Here is a 17746-nt window from a genome sequence, read left to right as displayed (position 1 = left end):
GAGGTAGAGTTAACGCATTACAAAGTTGTAATGCCATAATTCGTAAAGAGAAAAAGACTTCATTTCTTTTAGAATTAATTTTACAAAAATGTAAAGAACCTAGAATCAAGTACAACATTATTCCAAAAGCCCCCACATCCCACTAATGCTGGAAAAATGGCAACTGTAGAGTTGCCATTTTTTACATACTATAGATATTTTGCTACTTGCACCTTTGATCTCTATCCATGTTTCCACACGTCTCTTCTCTGCTCTGTGTGAACAAAGCTTGATGTTCAGCCCAAGTTGAGAAAAAAGTCTCAGTATTTTTCTCACCTGACTATTAGCTACAATTCTCTCACTAATTGCTTCGTGGCTTCTACACAAAGGGCAGAATTCTTCAGTTTTTTACAGTATTTGCTCAGTGCAAAGTGTTCATTGTTGATTATTTTTTTAAATAAATCATAGAATAAAGTGATTCTAAACTCAGATATTGCTAGGTTTTCCCTTAAAATGGCACATCAGAGATGAGTAGTTGAAAGACTGTCAGAAAATCGAAAATCTGACAGTTCTTTCAGTTTTTCTAGTTTATACCTTTGTTAGATGATGTAATTTTTAATGGAACAAACAAACAAAAAAACCCACACATTTATTGTGTTCAGCATCTTATAGGACAAAGAAAACATTATATTCTTATATGAGGAGGCTGAAACCAATGATTGTTGTGCATTTTAGCTGAAAAAATAATAAAATAATTAATTAATGAAATAGCTGCAAAATAATTCTTTGTCAGTCGTCTAGCTGACTTGTTACAGTTCTTAACCCAAGTATGTGCTGCACATGTGATTTAACAAACTGAAGGAATTCTCTTCTTTGGCTCATTGTAAGGATTAGAAAACAGACACTGTTGTTAAAAGAAATGGACGAGAAGCTACGATGGTCCTGTTTTAGTGTTCTGTTTAAGAGGCAAAGATATGGCTAAACATGCTGCGGTTAAATAGTCTGTTAGGCCGTGCTCTCTTGATCACTTCTATAAAAAGACTTGCCTGTCTGTTGAATTAGACTGAAGAAGAAGATCAAGAGAGCTCCACCGCTGCTTGCATGTTTGAGTTTTCTTTCTTAATTTTTACCATTGTCCTCTGGTCTTGTTCAACTTTTATGTGTAAAAACAAAAAACTAAATTAAATGTCTGCCTGTTCCCAGAAGAATGTGTGGGCAGCTTTTTAGAGTACAGATAAAAGGAGTGAATGGACTGATGAGCTGAGCAAATCATCACATCAGCAGGAGACTGATGTGTGTTATTAACAACGCTAGAATTTGAAAGCACTGTCATTATTTAAAATCTGAATGAGGCTAGCTTGCATGTGTGCGTTATCTTTGTTTTAGCACACCACATTCTGTACTCTTAATTTTCTGTCAGTCTTTCTTTTGCATCATTTTTGTCTCATAATTCCACTATAATGTATATTTGTGTTTTATTGAGAAAAAAAACTTGGCCTCGATTTTATAGCGTGTCAGTATGCTGTTGTTTTAGTTTGATCTGCAGTGTTTATGAACTGAGCTTATTATCAGCACAGCGGGCGACTCCTAATTCACAGATTTTGAGCTAAGAGAGCTGTAGTCAGAATGGTATGTTTCATTAATGTGCTGTTAGCAGTGAGAGATCAGAGGAGTCTTCTAATGAAGAGTTTCATTTTTTTCCCCCACTGGCTACATGTACTTTGAGATTCTAAATGAGATGTTCAAGTACACAGGGAGATACTGTATGAAGATAAAGGGAGAGCTGCATACGGATGTTGTGAAAAGCAGCTGATTGAACCTGCTGAACAAAATCCACAGCTGAGGCACCTTCAGTGGTCAGTACATGAAAGCAATTAAAGTGCTCAAGGTACTTCTTTTCTGAGTCATAGCTCAGTCAGATCTGAACACACAGCTACCCTACACATTTATTAAGATTCAGTGTGACCTACACTTTACAAGGACGCCATCATCCTGGATGTCTTTATTGAACATACGCTCTCAAATCCCTTTGAAATTATTGAAAAGTGAAGTTAATTCGTTATAACACCAGAACTTAAACTCCTGATAAAGTTTTAAAAACTGCTAATAGCTAATTCAGCAGACTTTCAATAGGGCTAATTTTCCCAAATGTAAAGAATTATAGGCTATAAAAATGAGGCTTACATTTTTGCTGACTGCTTTAGGCTGCGGCAAGACTATACTTCATTTCACATGAGATTTGATTTAAATGGTAGTGATGATTATACTTATCTGATTTTATTTCAGAAAATACTTCTATTATGTGGCATTGCAGCAGTCTTGACGCTGAGTCTCTGTTTCTGTGTGACTCTGCAGTACTCCCTATGTAACGAACCCCTGATCGAGCTGTCCAATCCTGGAGCCAGCGGTTCAGTCTTCTATCTGACAAAGGATGACGAGTTCATCATCAAGACTGTGATGCACAAGGAGGCTGAGTTCTTACAGAAACTGCTGCCTGGATACTACATGGTAAGCAAAGCGTGTGTGTGTGTTTGAGCAGTCAAAACGTACGAGTGGGTGATGCTCTTTGACAGCGTGTCTAAAATGTGAATAATTTGAAGGAATTGCACTCAACAGAGTGCATCTCAGCAAAGACGATAAAACTCCATGTCAGAGTATTATGTCACAGTTCAAATAAGCTGCCACCGCATTTCAGCTACTGGCCTGAGAGCTTTCTTTTTTCTCCTTAATAAGCTTTGGCACCTAATTTCAGGTTCATGGTAGACATGCAGGGTAGTACACAGTGAATAAATATTGCTCACAAATAGAACAAAAAGCCTGCGTAGAATCAAGTTATTACTGCCTGTCAGTGGGCGTGCATTTAAGTGCGAAGAGGCCACACTTTCACTTACACGCTCACCTTTCCTGATGTTCTCATTTCAAAAGATGTTTTTTAGATCTCAGGTTTATGTAAGACCCTGGAAATCTCTCCTCCAAGCGTGACATCCTTTTCATATGAAGCAGACATAACAGCTCTTATCATCTCTGACGGAAACCTCGGGCAGTGCGGTTTCGTAAGAGACTGGCCGGTGTATTTCAGCAGCCGGATGTACTGTACTTAAGCCTAACAGAGCATGACTTTCACCAACAGTAGCCCACTCCCACCCTCTTCCACAGTCGGCATAGTGAATGAAGCCAACCAGCAACAGCTCCATGTATGTCCATGCTGCTAATCCAGCCGCTCAGGTTCACGGCCCCTCGGCCTTGTGTTTAATAATGTGCCGACAGCCGCTGGGCAAAGACCACTGCGGGAATTCATTTAATCATTTAGGGACGTTGGAGGCTGCAGCGCATTTACTGTGACCTTTTCCGTCGTTGCACTTGGACTCTGAAGCATTTTCGCCGGTGTAATTGGTCTAAGAAAGCGTTTTTAATGAAAGCAGAGGGATTCAGGCTCACGTGGAGTGGCCGTAGCCCGAGGCGAGAGCGGGGTGGACCGAGGAAAACCGTTCTTACACTCTCACAGAAACAGCAACTTAAAGCAATAACTGTTTTATATTACACGCTCGTCTGTGTTTGCTGCAGACAGCATGCAGGCAGCCATTGGTGGAGCTCCACATGTCTTCCACAGCTGACTGGCTGATGGTTGTGGGCCGGCTGAGGAGTCTGGCTCTGGGCAGCATGCAGATCACAGTGATGTAACCACCTCCATGCCGCCCCTTCTCTCCCTTCTGTGTGCTTTGCCCTTCCATTATATGCCTCGTCTTTCCATCCTCGCTCACGTTTTAATGTCTTATCAGTCTCCCTGCCGCTATGACTCTCTCAGAGTAATTTATTTCGCCTTTATCTCTCACTCTGTCCTCTAGTTTTAATCCATCCTCCCTCCTTCCTGCCTTCCTTTCTTGCTCATGTTTGTTCTCCATCCTTCTCTCCCTCACGTGTCCGTGTTGTTGGCTCTTCTGCCCTCCTAACATTGACAGAAGGGTCGTATGTGGCTGAGGGCGGAGGGTGCTCTTTCTCTCCATGTTTCCTCTCTCTCTCTTATCTTTATGCTGCTCTCTCCACCGCTTTTCTCTCTCGTGAAGGTCATTGACCAAGCGCTGAGCTTTTCTAGCTGCTCAGTCCGTCTTCATCCTTCATCTCTCCTCTGTCTTCTTTCGTCCTCCTCTTTGTAGCTGTTTCTATTCCTGAATGCAGTGCCTTACTGCTGTATGGACCAGCGTTCCCTCTCTGTTCTCATTTCTCTAATGGGACTCAGCTGGCCCAGGTCCCAAGGTCAAAGCAGGTTTTTCTCTGAGCACCCAGACTGACTAACCTCATTTGATTGACTACTGAAATATTCACCACAGATTGGTGATTGAGAGGAGAATTCGAAATGGAGGCACAGCAATATCATATCACAACATGAAGATGCACATATTAAAGTGCTTTTATAATGCTTGCCGGTGCCTAATTTGTTATATCATTTGTAAAAGCCCCCAAAATGTGAATTGCTGCTACTAGCTTATCGTTGTTGTAATTTACAATTTATGAAGACAGAAGGAGAATCTTACTTTTTCTGACTGATGTAGTTCTGCAACTAGGTAATTATTTCCATTATTTCAAATGTTTGTTTTTTTTAAATTAAAGAATCAAAAATATCTAAACAACTTTATCTTTGAGCATGCAGCCCAACCAACCTTTATTTATTTGGATTGATATCTGAAATATTCAGCACAGATTAGTAAAACAGAGAAGAGTTCTCTTTGGTGACAAGGCAGAATCATGTGAGAACATAAAGATGTCTTTGTAAAGTGCTGCTAAAAATGTTTATCCATGTTTACTTGCATACTAGCTTACCAATATTTTATTATATTTACTGTTGAGACAGTGAAAACAGAGTCGTGGTTCTAATTATTTCCATTGATTCAAATGTTTTTTAAAAAAATCAATAAAAAATATCTGGATACTTGAAATATCAAAGATATTAGTTTTTAAATCTTACAAAAAGAGTCTGATGTTTGGCATTCTTTCTTAAATGTGACTCAAAGAAAAAATAAAAACCCTTGTACAATGTACTTGCAACCTGTATGAGGCATATCTGAGAGTAATTTGTGATATCCAGATGTTTTCATTGTAATTTCAGTCAGCTTGTGTAGCTCTGCTTTTCAAAACGAGCTTGAATTCGATGCGGCTGATTCGTACAGACTATACAGAACTGTGACCACACTTTAAACCCTCTGACTTCCACATGTCGTGACACTGTGAGAAAAATCTTGATTTGTGTTCACTCTCTGTTATGTAATGTATCATGGTGTGATCAGGTGGTGAGCGTGTAACTGTACCCAAAGTGTATGTACACGGACAATCATGTCTTGTTTAACTGTTTACATAACGGGTATCACCTATCCCATTGCTCATGTATTTTTTATCCCTTGAACCCATGAAAAAGAAAAAATTCTCCTTTGTGTTGTTTTGTTGTGTTGCAGTTAATGCTTTATTTACACCAAAACAGACAGCATCTATTAAATTCCAGCCTTTTCTCTCCCAGCATAAATTTTAGTTAAATCCCTCAAATCAATGCCAAGTCCTGCCTCAACGTTGCATCAGACCAGAGCTGCTGAAAACAATCTCAAAAGTGATTTGTGATCCTTTTTCTCCCTTTCTTTTCTCTTCTTCTCCAGAACTTGAATCAGAACCCTCGCACTTTGCTGCCCAAGTTTTTCGGCCTCTACTGTGTCCAGTCGGGCGGGAAGAACATCCGTGTGGTGGTGATGAACAACGTCCTGCCCCGCGTGGTCCGCATGCACCTCAAATACGACCTGAAGGGATCCACCTACAAGAGGCGAGCGTCCAAGAAGGAGAGGGAGAAAGCCAGACCCACCTTCAAAGACCTGGACTTCATGCAGGACATTCAGGACGGACTGATGCTGGACCAGGACACTTACAACGCTCTGGTCAAGACTCTACAGAGAGATTGCCTGGTGAGAAAGACTATTGCACAGCTGCTATTTAGATTCTTCACTCGCCCCACTTCTGTTTTCTGTTGATATAGGAACCGGAGAGAAAGGACAAGCTTAATGGGAGATGGTGAAGGGTGGCTTACTGGTGGGAGAGGAGGGTCCATACAGCACTGTAATAAAGAGTCTCCAGAGAGAGAAGAGCTCCTATGCAGCAATGGTTAGAGGGAAGGATTAGAAGGAAGGATGAAATCATGAAGCATCCCAAAGGGAAAGCAAAAATAGAGATTAGGACACGTAGTGCAGAGAGTTTTCAAAAGAAAATGAAAAAGGGCTGGAAAAACCAGAGTACGTGTCCTGATCAATAAGAGAGGATCGTGGATGAGAGAGTAGATGAACAGAGGTGGGAGGGAAGGAAAGTATTTATGAGAGTGTCTGGCATTCCCAGGATCCCTCACTATAAATTAGAGTTTGTTACGAGCAAGAGGTTTAACAAGGTGTCTGGTCTGGTAGCAGGCCTGCTCTTATCGTGTAAATCACCGCCTCACGTTTACATTTTAAGTGCTTGGAAGAGCGTGCGAGCACACACCGGCTGCTATATACATTGTTTATTATTGTGTGCGTTCTTGTGCGTCCCTGTATCTCCATTCTCCACGCTTTCATCCGTATTTATGTACATCACATGTCTGTCAATCACTGCACACTCACGTCCGTCTGCATGTGTCCTGTGGTCAGGTGCTGGAAAGCTTTAAGATCATGGACTACAGCTTGCTGCTCGGGGTTCACAACATGGACCAAGCGGAGAGGGAGAGGCAGATGGAGGGATCCCAGGGCGACAGCGACGAGAAGAGGCCCGTGGCTCAGCAGAAAGCTCTGTACTCCACAGCCATGGAGTCCATCCAGGGAGGAGCAGCCTGCGGAGGCTCCATCGACACTGACGACACGTGAGTTCAGCCAGAGAGACAAGAGGCCTTTGGCTAAACAGCACTGTGACAAATGTGACACTTCAAAAAAGCATGAAGAGTGCATGTCTCAAGCTCGTATTCATAGAAACAAAGTGAAGAATAACATGATAATAATAACCTCTTTTTTATTGGCTCTTATTTATCTACGTTAAGTTGTTACTTCTATTGTGAGCTCTTTGGCTGTTTGTAATTGTTAAAGGGGCTAAGCCAAGGCTTTAAGCCACTGAGAGCGCCCAGCCGGGAATCATAAAAACGTAATTGACACGCTTAATAACCGTACTAATAAATGAATGTCCAACTCGTTTTAACTTGCCTTCCACACAGTGTCTTTATTGGCTTTCCAAAAAATTCCAAAGCGCACAAGCTCCCATTCATAGGTTGTCTTTCACGGTTCGGCATTCCGCGTACAGCATTCCGCGGTCAAAAACTGATTTGTCCCTTCCGGCTGGAAACTCTACCTAGCCACAAAGGTTCCTACCTTATATAGGCAAAATTGACAATCAATTGCGAGTACTGACACCAATATAATTACAGTAATTCCAAATCTGCTCCTACAGTAATGTTTACGCTTCATGTGACATTTTAAGTCCTTCAACTGCAAATCAAAACCATTCACTGCTTCAATTTAAGCCGTTTTTTTTTTTTTTTTTGCAACATAATCCGTTTTTCTCATACAGCATTTTAAATTTAACCAGTTAGCATGTTTATTAATTTTAATAATGATAATTGAATTCAGTTTTAACTTGTTTACAGTGTTTACAGCAACCATTTTTAGGATGGTGTTACTAGAGTTGTTTCAAGGGCGATACTGATACCAATCATTAATGATCAAGGAGATTAATATCCGGTACTAAGAACTAATATTCTTCTATTTGCAATAAATTTTAAAAATGCAGTAAATTAAAAAAAAAAAATCATACAAATGCCAACCCAAAACTTCATTGAAATTCTTTTTTCGTTTATTTACATTTTAGACGCATTTAGACACATCAGAGTCAAAGTACCACATTTGTTTAGCTATTTTATCTCTAATTGTTTTAGTATCAATGCTAATCTTCAGAAAATTGATGGATTTTGGATCCAATGATTGACCAAACCAATCACTGCTCGACCCTAATACAAACACAAATGTTAATGTAAAATCGTTGCTTATAAACAAACTTCTAAAACCAGAGGTCGGTGAAAATTTTAAAGGTGGCACTGAATCAGGCTTCTCCCCTTTCAAGTAACACTCGAGACAAACTTAAGATCCACCCTGCAAAGCAGTCAGTCGTTTTGTGCCAGAGCTCTGGCTGTGCTTGCTTTGAGTGCAGATTAAAAGGTCAGCAGTGTGGCGAGAGACCAAAACCTGCTAACCTGTAAAATCAAGACAAATTAAGTATAAGGAAGTAGGACGAGCAAGACTGACAGCAAACACGAAATCTCTGTTATAGATCTCAGTTGAAAGAGGAACAAGGACATCCTGCTTTTACAACCAGGTCAGATTGCTTGTAGAAGCATCATCGGAGTTGGAGAACAAAATCAAATTGCATCGATTTTCTGTAGTCGGCTTAGAAGACAGAGGAACAGCGAGTAGCAGCAGCTTCACTGAAACACTGTGTGGTTATGGGATAATGGATTATTTGGTTGAAGGTGAACACTTGAAGTGACAAAAGAATTGGACCAAGAGTTGAACTCTGCAGGAAAGCCAGTGTGTGGTGTTTGCTTAACGAGACAATAAGTTGTCAAGAGGTAGTGGAGAAAGATCTTTTTAGAAGGCGGAGAGGAAACGGAGCAGATAATAACATCCCCATTAAATCTCCAGTCATTTAAAACAACACAGAGAACTGCTAAAAATCAAGGCACTCTTGAGACAAATGTGTCAGACTAAGTGGGGTAGCTTGTGGTTCAAAGTAATGTTTAAATGTCAGATTACACCTTCTGTAGCTGCTGTATAATCAATGTCAAGGCCTGTTCTCTTTACTGGACACTTTCTAGTTTGAATGTCAAACATTTTATTTCAGCTTTGCTTCCCTTCTCCTCTCAGGATGGGCGGTATTCCAGCTGTTAATGGAAAAGGGGAAAGACTTCTTCTCTACATCGGGATCATCGACATCTTGCAGTCCTACAGGTGATCGTCACATAAATCATGTGATGAATGATAGTGACTTTAGGTCCTTGGCTGTCTATGATTCTGACTGAAAATAAAAGTGAATTAAATGTGTGTACATACTGTGTTGTGCACATACACCGGATCAGTTTAATCTCTTCCAACAGCACATTTACGGCTGCCGTCCTGCAGGCGTGTTACATATTCATGACCTTAATGTACTGTACTTGACATGTTTTACATTACTTAAACGGTGCTTCTCTTTGTTTCTGCAGGCTAATCAAGAAACTGGAGCACACGTGGAAGGCTTTGGTTCATGATGGAGTGAGTTTTTATTGCGCTTCACATGAGGCACAGCATTCAGACGCAAGAACAATTTAAAATAGACGACATATGCTGAACTGGAGCCATGAATTTGTTCTCTGACTCGTGACTGCGAGAAGTTTTATTGGCTTTGAGCTCCACAAACTTTGCTGATTTGAAGGACAGTCTCTCTGTCAGCGCATATCTCACCTCGTCTTTCCATCTTCTGTCCCTCTTGTTGTTTTTCCACCCACACAGATAAACGTGTAAATATATACAGTACTAAGCAAGCTGGTTTGTTTAGACACATTTATATCTGTGTGTGTGGCTTTGTATTTAAGCGTGTTAAAATCCCGCTTTAGGAAGAGCTGTGAGTTACTCAAGTGTTAATTATATGCGTATCACAAACACAGTTTTTTAGAGATAATGTTTTATTATTGTTGTGAACTTGATAAAAGTTAATCCTCATTATTTTCTGCCGTTGTTGTGAAGATTAGCCATTGCAGAATTTTACTCAGAATAAAGTAATTCAATGAACTTTTTTTTTTGAGAAAGAGACACTTTTTGTCAGCCTGAGTCAGTTATATATTGAAATTATTTTCTAATTTTAAAGAAAGATTTACACTTTGATTTACAGTAAATAAATGACCCCTTTGTTCATTTTGAAATGTGTGCGGGCCTGAACAGTTTAGTGTCAACAAATCATGACTGCATCAATTTATAATGCACATAAACAAACGAGTCCAGAATTTCTAAGACTGACAGCTCCTACGAGCCTACACAGTATTTTATATTATGTTTGGCCAGGTGAGCTTTTACTGAAAATCTGATGCAAAAAAAAAATCACTTAATGACTTAGACTGATTTACACCACAAAACAGAAAGTCTTGAGTTTTTATGAATCACAATTCTAAATGCATAAATGTAGCAGAATCTTTCCAAGTATCCCAGAATGCCTTGCAGCATAAAAGCAGAATTATAATAGAAAAGTCTAGCACATCCTTTTCTTTGTATTTACTTTGAGGAATAGCAACATATCGACATTACAGTTTTATTTTACATGAACATTCAATGTGACTTGAGATATTTTATTTCAGATATGCTGTTATTTAGAACAGCAAGCAATAATGCACTCTCTGTTTCAAATGGTATTTTAAAGTAAAAACAGTCTGTCTACACAAGCATTTTAGATCCATTTTAGAAAGAACATCAACCCAAACTGAGAACACGCAACACATGAAAATTCATGTACACTGTTGTAAACATGAGGAAGGAAATCTTTGTAGAAAATACTGCAGATGAAGAGCAGCAATGGCAAACGGTAAGAGCAGAGATTTCCTTAACTGCATAACAGCTGCTACAGACAAGAAGATCAACAACACCTCTAATCTGTTTTCCATGTAGAATTACCCACTCGTAGTCAAAGAGGCTGTTTTCTCCCAGAAAATAGTCACGTAATATAATTGTGACCAATCAAGGAAAGACAGTTTAGACCCAGTCGGAAAGCAAACATGAGTGTCTGTATGATTATTATTAATCGTTAAAGACATTCTTGTGCCTCACAGAAAAATAAACAAAATGACATAACATAAGAAGCTTTGGGCCTGAAAAGTAGAAAAGCAATAAGATATAAGTATGATACATGACTGAAATAAGATAAAGTAAGGCTAGAATAGGATAGTAAAAAGAACTGCTGGCCATAATACAGAGGTAATATCACACATAATGAAATATTGCACCTGAAAAATAAGATTAAAATGAAATATTGCACATTACGCTGACAGTGTTGTACATAAAAGTGGAATATTGCACTTCAAAATGAAATTTTCTCCTCGTCCAGACAACAAAGCTACCCTGGAGTTTTACAATGGGGTCAGCAATCTTTCCAAAAGTCTCCATTTTAGGACCCCTAAAACACCGGAGTAGTGCGGATGCTTGGCATAAACATAGCAGAGGTTATTCGTTTCAAAATGACAGCATATTAGCGTGGATGTAGCCTCAATATTCCTCCTCGATCACCTCCAGATCCCCTGGCTCTGAAACGCCTCCCATCTCATCGTCCACTCAGGATTTTACACTGTGCATCATCACAGGTCTGCTCTCAAGATAGAATCGGCCCTATCAATCTCTCCCCCCTCGCTCCTTACTCACGCCACTCTCCCACTCTGAAACACTCTCATGCGCGAGATATGTGTGGGAGATCAAGCAGCCTCCCGTGCGTCACTGTTGCTGACAGTAATGGCTGCTACACACTCTCCCCATGTTACAGCTGCTGGATGCGTTCAGAGTTGTTACTCACATCGAGCAAACAGTGATGCTGAGGCAAAAAAAAAAATCTAATAACTGAGATGCTGGATGCTGTCTCTTCACTTCCTCAGTCTCCTCCATCCCTCCTGTCACTATAAACCAAACACCAAGTGTCATCTGTCAGTCTGCTGGCGGTGTTATCTCAGTCTGCTGAAACATAAATAATGAAGAGACATGTCTGTAGCCTCGTCTGACTGTGTTTCCGTCTGTCTGCTGCCGCGTTTGTATGTGTTGCTGATTTGACCCAGAGAAAAGAATTACAGAAATGGGACGCTAAAAGGGCTCGTAGACGGTTTTAATCTACCGAAAGCACCAGTTTGATCATTTTACTCGTGCACCATTTGTCTCATTAATCCCTCCGTGTCTCACACAGGACACCGTATCGGTCCACCGGCCAGGATTCTACGCCGACAGGTTCTTCAAGTTCATGAGCAGCACGGTTTTCAAGAAGAGCTCCTGTGAGTTCAATTCACATGGAGACACTGCCTTACATAGTCAAACAGAACGAGCTGTGTGGGAAGAGCCACAGACGCAAATGTCAGATGCCAGGCTTCTGCCGCTTTTATTGCCGAGCCTTGATAGGAAAATCAGATACAGTAGCTAAAAGCCTTATTAGGTGCTGCTTAATGTCATGTGAGGGGGAAAAACATCAGTTTGAGCCTTGTGCAGTGTTATGTTACAGTACTTCTGAGGATTTTCAGACAAGGACACAGGAGTATAAATGTGAGATTTTGAATATAAATATCAGTTTGTGCTTCAATTTAAAGTTTAAATTCACAGTTTGGAGTCAGAGAAGCATTAAACTGTCCAGAAATACACTGACATTTGTGAAGTTGAACTGATTTCCTGCATAGATACAGTTTCTGTCTTTAAGTCTGGCATTAAGATTTGTTTTGATTTGGGGGAACTGACCCTCTAAAATCTTTTTCTTCTTCTTTTTTTTTTAATGACGGCAAGCTTGGAAATATATCGTCAGTACTGCAAATCTGTCTTCTATTCAAACAAGAGAATGAATGAGTTGGTAACCAAAAAACAAAGCAGCATTCTTAGACATAGAAAATTAAAGGTGAACAAAGAAACACAATTCTGAGAGATTTCATCAAACATCATCTCAAGAATGAGTTATTAGAAAAGATTAATTATGTAAAAACTGGCTGAATCTTCATTTCTAACACATGTCACACGTGTGTTCTGGCTGTTATTTAATGCGTTACTGTGCTTTGTCCCTCAGCCCTGAAGTCCTCTCCATCCAAGAAGGGTCGAGTGTCACTGACGGTGCCAAAGTGTGCCGGTCCTGGTGCCGCCTGGTCAGCCAGCCAGCTGCCCTGCGAGAGAGACGAGAATATCTACGACCTGAGAGGAGCTCGCAGCTTCCCAACACTGGAGGACGAGGGTAAGTACATCATACGCAGTCACATGAAAGTAGTCAGATAGATAGGCGGAGGACACATCAGATAGGAACAAGAGCCATGATTTGATGATTTTTGCCCGTAAGAAGACAAGATCTTGTTTTTCAGAGCTCTGAGCTGCTGTTCTGGTCTCACAGCATGTCACAGTGAAATGTCCTTCAGGGCAGACGAGCAAAGGAATAGAGAAGGTTGTAGGTTTTAGCCTCCTTTTGTAAGAAATAATCATTGACAGCCCACTGGTTTGTAGCTGTAGCCATGGGAGACAAAAGCAGAACAACCTGCGAGAAGAAGTGAAATAAATGCCCACAAATGCAAATAAAAAAAGCTGACATGCACCGGCTCTGTCTGCAGTAAGTAATAAATCTCTGTACATGCGCCCATCTCCTCCTGCCAGGGCGGCCAGATCTTCTTCCATGCACTCCTCCATCTTTTGAGGAGGCCACCACAGCCTCCATCGCCACCACACTGTCCTCCACCACCTCCTTGTCCATCCCCGAGAGATCTCCGTCCGACACAGCCGAGCACCCCCGCTACAGGTACCCACAGGCACCCACGCATTTGTTTCACATGATCGCCGGGACTCAAACTGTTCACTGCCGTGTTATCTGAAAGAGTTTAGAGATTTTATTCATACAGAAAATCTTGATTTTTATTTGTGGATCTTAGTCTTGCAGAAATGTAGCAGAATCCCTCGAAATGTCTTAGAAAAGTTTAACACATTCATCTTTTATTTGAATTTTACTAAGATTTTGACGCTACAATTTTGTTTTACTTGAACATTTACTTAATTGTCAACAAATGTGGCCTTCGATACATTATTTCTGCTACAATCCTATGTAGTACTATACTCTCAGTAAACATTTTCTTTTTAGAAAAGCTTTTTAGAATGAGAACAATCTCACAAGCATTTTAGCTCCATTTCAGAAAGTTTCCCAAATATGGCAAATAACTCTATAACTCACTGCTTACTTATTGTTTTTCTTGTATAGAGGAATTTTTTCACATTCCAAGTAGGCTTTAGCCAACAACAGAGGAATAATAACCAGCCAAAATGATCTCTATTGAGTTTATCAAAGTTTTACAAACTGCTGTTTCTTTTACTAAAGTATAATGCACATTTTAGTTTATTAAATGGCCTGAAATAATAGAAAAATACAAAAATTTCTGTCAGAATGGTATCATTGACTCATTGGGCCAATGTCAACTTTATCGTCAATGCTCAGTACAAGTATACAGACAACAAAATGCAGTTTAGCATCTGACCAGGAGTGCAATATATTCAGTATGGGTATATACAGTATGTTACAGTATAATCAGAATGAACAGTTTGGTAAGAGTGCTATGAACTCACCAAGTGTATGAATATATAGCTGTGGAGACAATACAGATAATCTGAATTTACAGATAGTATAAAATGTATGAATAGTACAAACTGTATGAGCAGTGTAAACAGTACAGATAGTATAAACTAAATTATTCTTACTGTTGTCTGTTTAGTCAACAACAAAGGCCCCTTCTGAGCCAGGAAAGCGGTTTAGTATGAAATGCAACATAATGACACAACATCAGGATGAAATGAAGCATTTCTGCTGTCAGTCTACTTTATTCTTTTGTGAAACTGAGTTCTGTTTTGTTTCATGGGGAATTTGTATTATTTAGATAATAATTCACAAATTCAGCTTCACACTGTGTTGTCACTAATGTTCACATTCAGGACCCACATTTGTTGCCTGTTAGTTGCTGCTTCAGTCCTCGTACACAGCTTGTACTGACAGTGTTTCCTCTGTCTTCAGGAGGCACACCCAGTCGCTCAGCCACGACGGAAGGTGAGTGGAATCATAAATGTTTTTAAAACAGCTGGTTCTGACGCTTGCTGCCTCTATGTTTTCACAGCATTAAACATTTCTGGGTGTGGTGGGTGGGAAGCATAGAAAATGTGAGGTCAGCCTGTTGGTCAGTGTGTTTTATGAGTAGCCTCATTCTTCCTTGTTGCTAGGATGTGGCTGTGTGTGTGTGTGTGTGTGTGTGCTTCAGAGTTTCATTTCCTTTTTGCACATGTTGTTTTGCGTGTGGTTGTTTAGGACCCAGGAGGAGCTTCGTGTGCGTGAAGAGGACCAGCAGACCATCACGGTGGAGGTGGAGCTGAAGAGACACGACAGCGAGCCCACCATCTCTGTTCCACAGCCTTCACCTGAAACCAGGTACTCCACCCGCACAATGACTGACTGACTGTGTGGAGAAACAAGTCAGGTAGTTTCCTAATGTTGTAGTACCTCCCAAATACTACAGTTCATCAAAAAAAGTCATGTACTCGGAGAGATGAATGAACTTATTATCAATTTGTTTCCATGAACCAAGTATCAGAAACACAACCATGTAAGCTCACAATGCTGGATGAAATATCCTAAACATAAACCGTAACACCGTGGACTTAGTATTTAATTCACTGTTGATGAATCATCAGTGAAATCCAGATCACAGACTGTGAATAATAAAAGATGAATGTAGCCACGGTGAGGTCACCCACTGGTTTGTTTATGACCATTTTGAAGAATTCAGTTTAGCTTTTAGACTGTCACCATCTTGGTTTTTTGAATATGGACATAACTATGGCTCTAATGACTCACAAATGTTAAAATATACCCTGCTTTATTGACTATTTCAAGCTAAATATAACCTTAATTTACAAAATAGACATCATACTATATTGAAGGAGACTTAACACTGGTGATGGAGACTATAAACTAATTAAGAAAATGTTCACCAAGATAATGAAATATTTGAGAATTGGGGTCATTTTTCATAAACTTCTATACAATCAGAGTTCTGTTTGCAACCACAGGAGTTGCTGGCCAATAGAAAAATGGTCCGTCCAAACCCCTGTGCATTGGCAATAACCTAGTTAACTTTTTTTTCTTGGCATTCTAGATGTGATCATAATTTTGGTTTTATTGCTAAAATGTGGTAAATCTTCAAAAATACAAGGTGAAGTATTCAGTATTTAATAAGAAAAAACACTGTGCCAACCATTCATTTTATTTTATTTCACCTTTAGTCAACCTCTTTTGTCAACATCACCTTCTGAGGGGTCCTGACCTAAAAACCAACTAGCATTACGTTCATTTTACATACTGTCAAATCATACACTTTGAACATTAATAAAAGATACGTATTGGGTATAAATCATCCCTCTTTGTCTGTCTCACAACATGTTTCCATATTTGCCTCAAATGCATCCTTAATTTTGAATGTTTTACAACAAACAGACCATAAATAGTAAAAATGACACACACAAACCACTCCGTGTTCTTTCCACTGTAAACAATAAAAGAAAGAGGTCGTTGTTTTACACATGTGACCTCGATACAGGACGGATAAGCTTTAGAGCTGTAACGAGTCCTCCATGACCCCAATCATCTCCAGTATATGACTCAGTTTGATGCCACACTATAAATAACCTGCTACCGGTGTCTCACCTGGGCTCAGCCAGCTGTTAGATCAACAGACACACATAAACACACACACCCAGCTTCTGACACGGCACACAGATAACAATGAAAGTGGCTTAACCTATTTTATTGGGCTCAGGGGTCCTCTATTATGGACAAAGTAAATGCTGCAGGTGCTGTGTGGAGCAGACCTCTCCACAGTAATTAGGTTTTGAGAAAGTGCACACATGCATGTAAATTCGTCTGTGTGGTGTTGTTTTTTTTTTCTTCATGAGACGGCACTGTGAGGCCGATACTGGGCCAAAGAAGCCGTGACATGGGGGAACCAGCCAGTGGAAGTAGGGCAGTGGGCCAGGAAGCCTGCAGGCCTTGGGCTGCTCCCATAAAACTGAGATAACCTGACAGTTCGCAACCCAGATTTTAATTAACTGCATTAGTTTGCCATTTTAGTTTTACTTTAAGTTAAACCACATAGAGACACTTGAGATACAGGGTCAGTAAAGCTCCAGTGAAACAAACTAAACTCTTAACAGACTCCAGCAAAGCTGATGTAAACATGGAACTGGGGTTCAGAATTGCGAGGTTAAGGCGGTGAGGACTGGGGTGTGGTAGCCGAGGGAAACAAAGTGAATAATTGGGTTTGATGATGAGAAGGCAGTGGCTAGACATATGGCCTGGGGGCCTGGAAGGAGCTGGCTGGAAGGAGCTGGCAGGAAGCAGCGGAGGGGCAACAAGAGCAGCTAAGATGGTACGACTAAATTAAACCATCTGAACAAGTCATTTGAGCTGCCTCTAACTCACCTGCAGCTGTGGAAACTGATTGGATTTAAGTGAGAAGACAGAGCTGAAGTGTGGAAAATGGAATAGAATGATTGATTCAGAGAGAAAAATACAAACAGAAGACAAGTAGAGGAAATTATGTGTGAAGGCAGACTAGGAGATTGAAAAGAGGAGGTGTAAATGAAATACAACAACAGAGAGACGGGGTGGGATGACATGGGGTGAAATGAGGATCTTCCTGCATGACAACCACCATCCTGTCCTCTCTCATTTATGCAGCCAATCAGTTCACTGTTTGAGATGCCAAGTCTGCTTTTTTCTGCTTCAGTGGCTAACTGTTGGGTTTTTCCTCTGCTGGAGCTAAGCTCAATCGCAGAAGCTGAGAAAGCAATGTGGATGCATCTAAATCCTTCCTAATAGTTGATGATCTGGCCAGGAACAATAAAGGATTGTGGCAGCGGACAGCCAGCTGGCAAATCTTTGAGCTTAAGCAGCTAAACCGCACACACACAGACACACACAGCTGCTGAATTTCAGTCAGAGCCAG

General features: G+C 40.4%; 1 protein-coding gene across 2 annotated transcripts in view; it reads left to right on the top strand.

Moving 5' to 3' along the window:
* pip5k1ca (phosphatidylinositol-4-phosphate 5-kinase, type I, gamma a) overlaps positions 1 to 17746 on the top strand; it is a 56431-nt gene that overhangs the window by 26631 nt on the left and 12054 nt on the right. For both annotated transcript variants that reach the window (XM_022192207.2, XM_022192198.2), the window contains exons 6-15: positions 2335 to 2487; positions 5622 to 5921; positions 6633 to 6841; positions 8889 to 8972; positions 9227 to 9275; positions 11935 to 12019; positions 12793 to 12954; positions 13365 to 13506; positions 14764 to 14796; positions 15052 to 15171. In XM_022192207.2, coding sequence (XP_022047899.2) covers positions 2335 to 2487; positions 5622 to 5921; positions 6633 to 6841; positions 8889 to 8972; positions 9227 to 9275; positions 11935 to 12019; positions 12793 to 12954; positions 13365 to 13506; positions 14764 to 14796; positions 15052 to 15171 — 1337 coding nt within the window. The remainder of the gene's footprint in view (positions 1 to 2334; positions 2488 to 5621; positions 5922 to 6632; positions 6842 to 8888; positions 8973 to 9226; positions 9276 to 11934; positions 12020 to 12792; positions 12955 to 13364; positions 13507 to 14763; positions 14797 to 15051; positions 15172 to 17746) is intronic.

This window comes from Acanthochromis polyacanthus, chromosome 4, assembly GCF_021347895.1.
Source record: "Acanthochromis polyacanthus isolate Apoly-LR-REF ecotype Palm Island chromosome 4, KAUST_Apoly_ChrSc, whole genome shotgun sequence".
In the NCBI taxonomy this organism is placed as follows: Eukaryota; Metazoa; Chordata; class Actinopteri; family Pomacentridae; genus Acanthochromis; species Acanthochromis polyacanthus.
The sequence above is the reverse complement of the archived record's forward strand: the minus strand, read 5'-3'. Positions and strand labels throughout refer to the sequence as shown.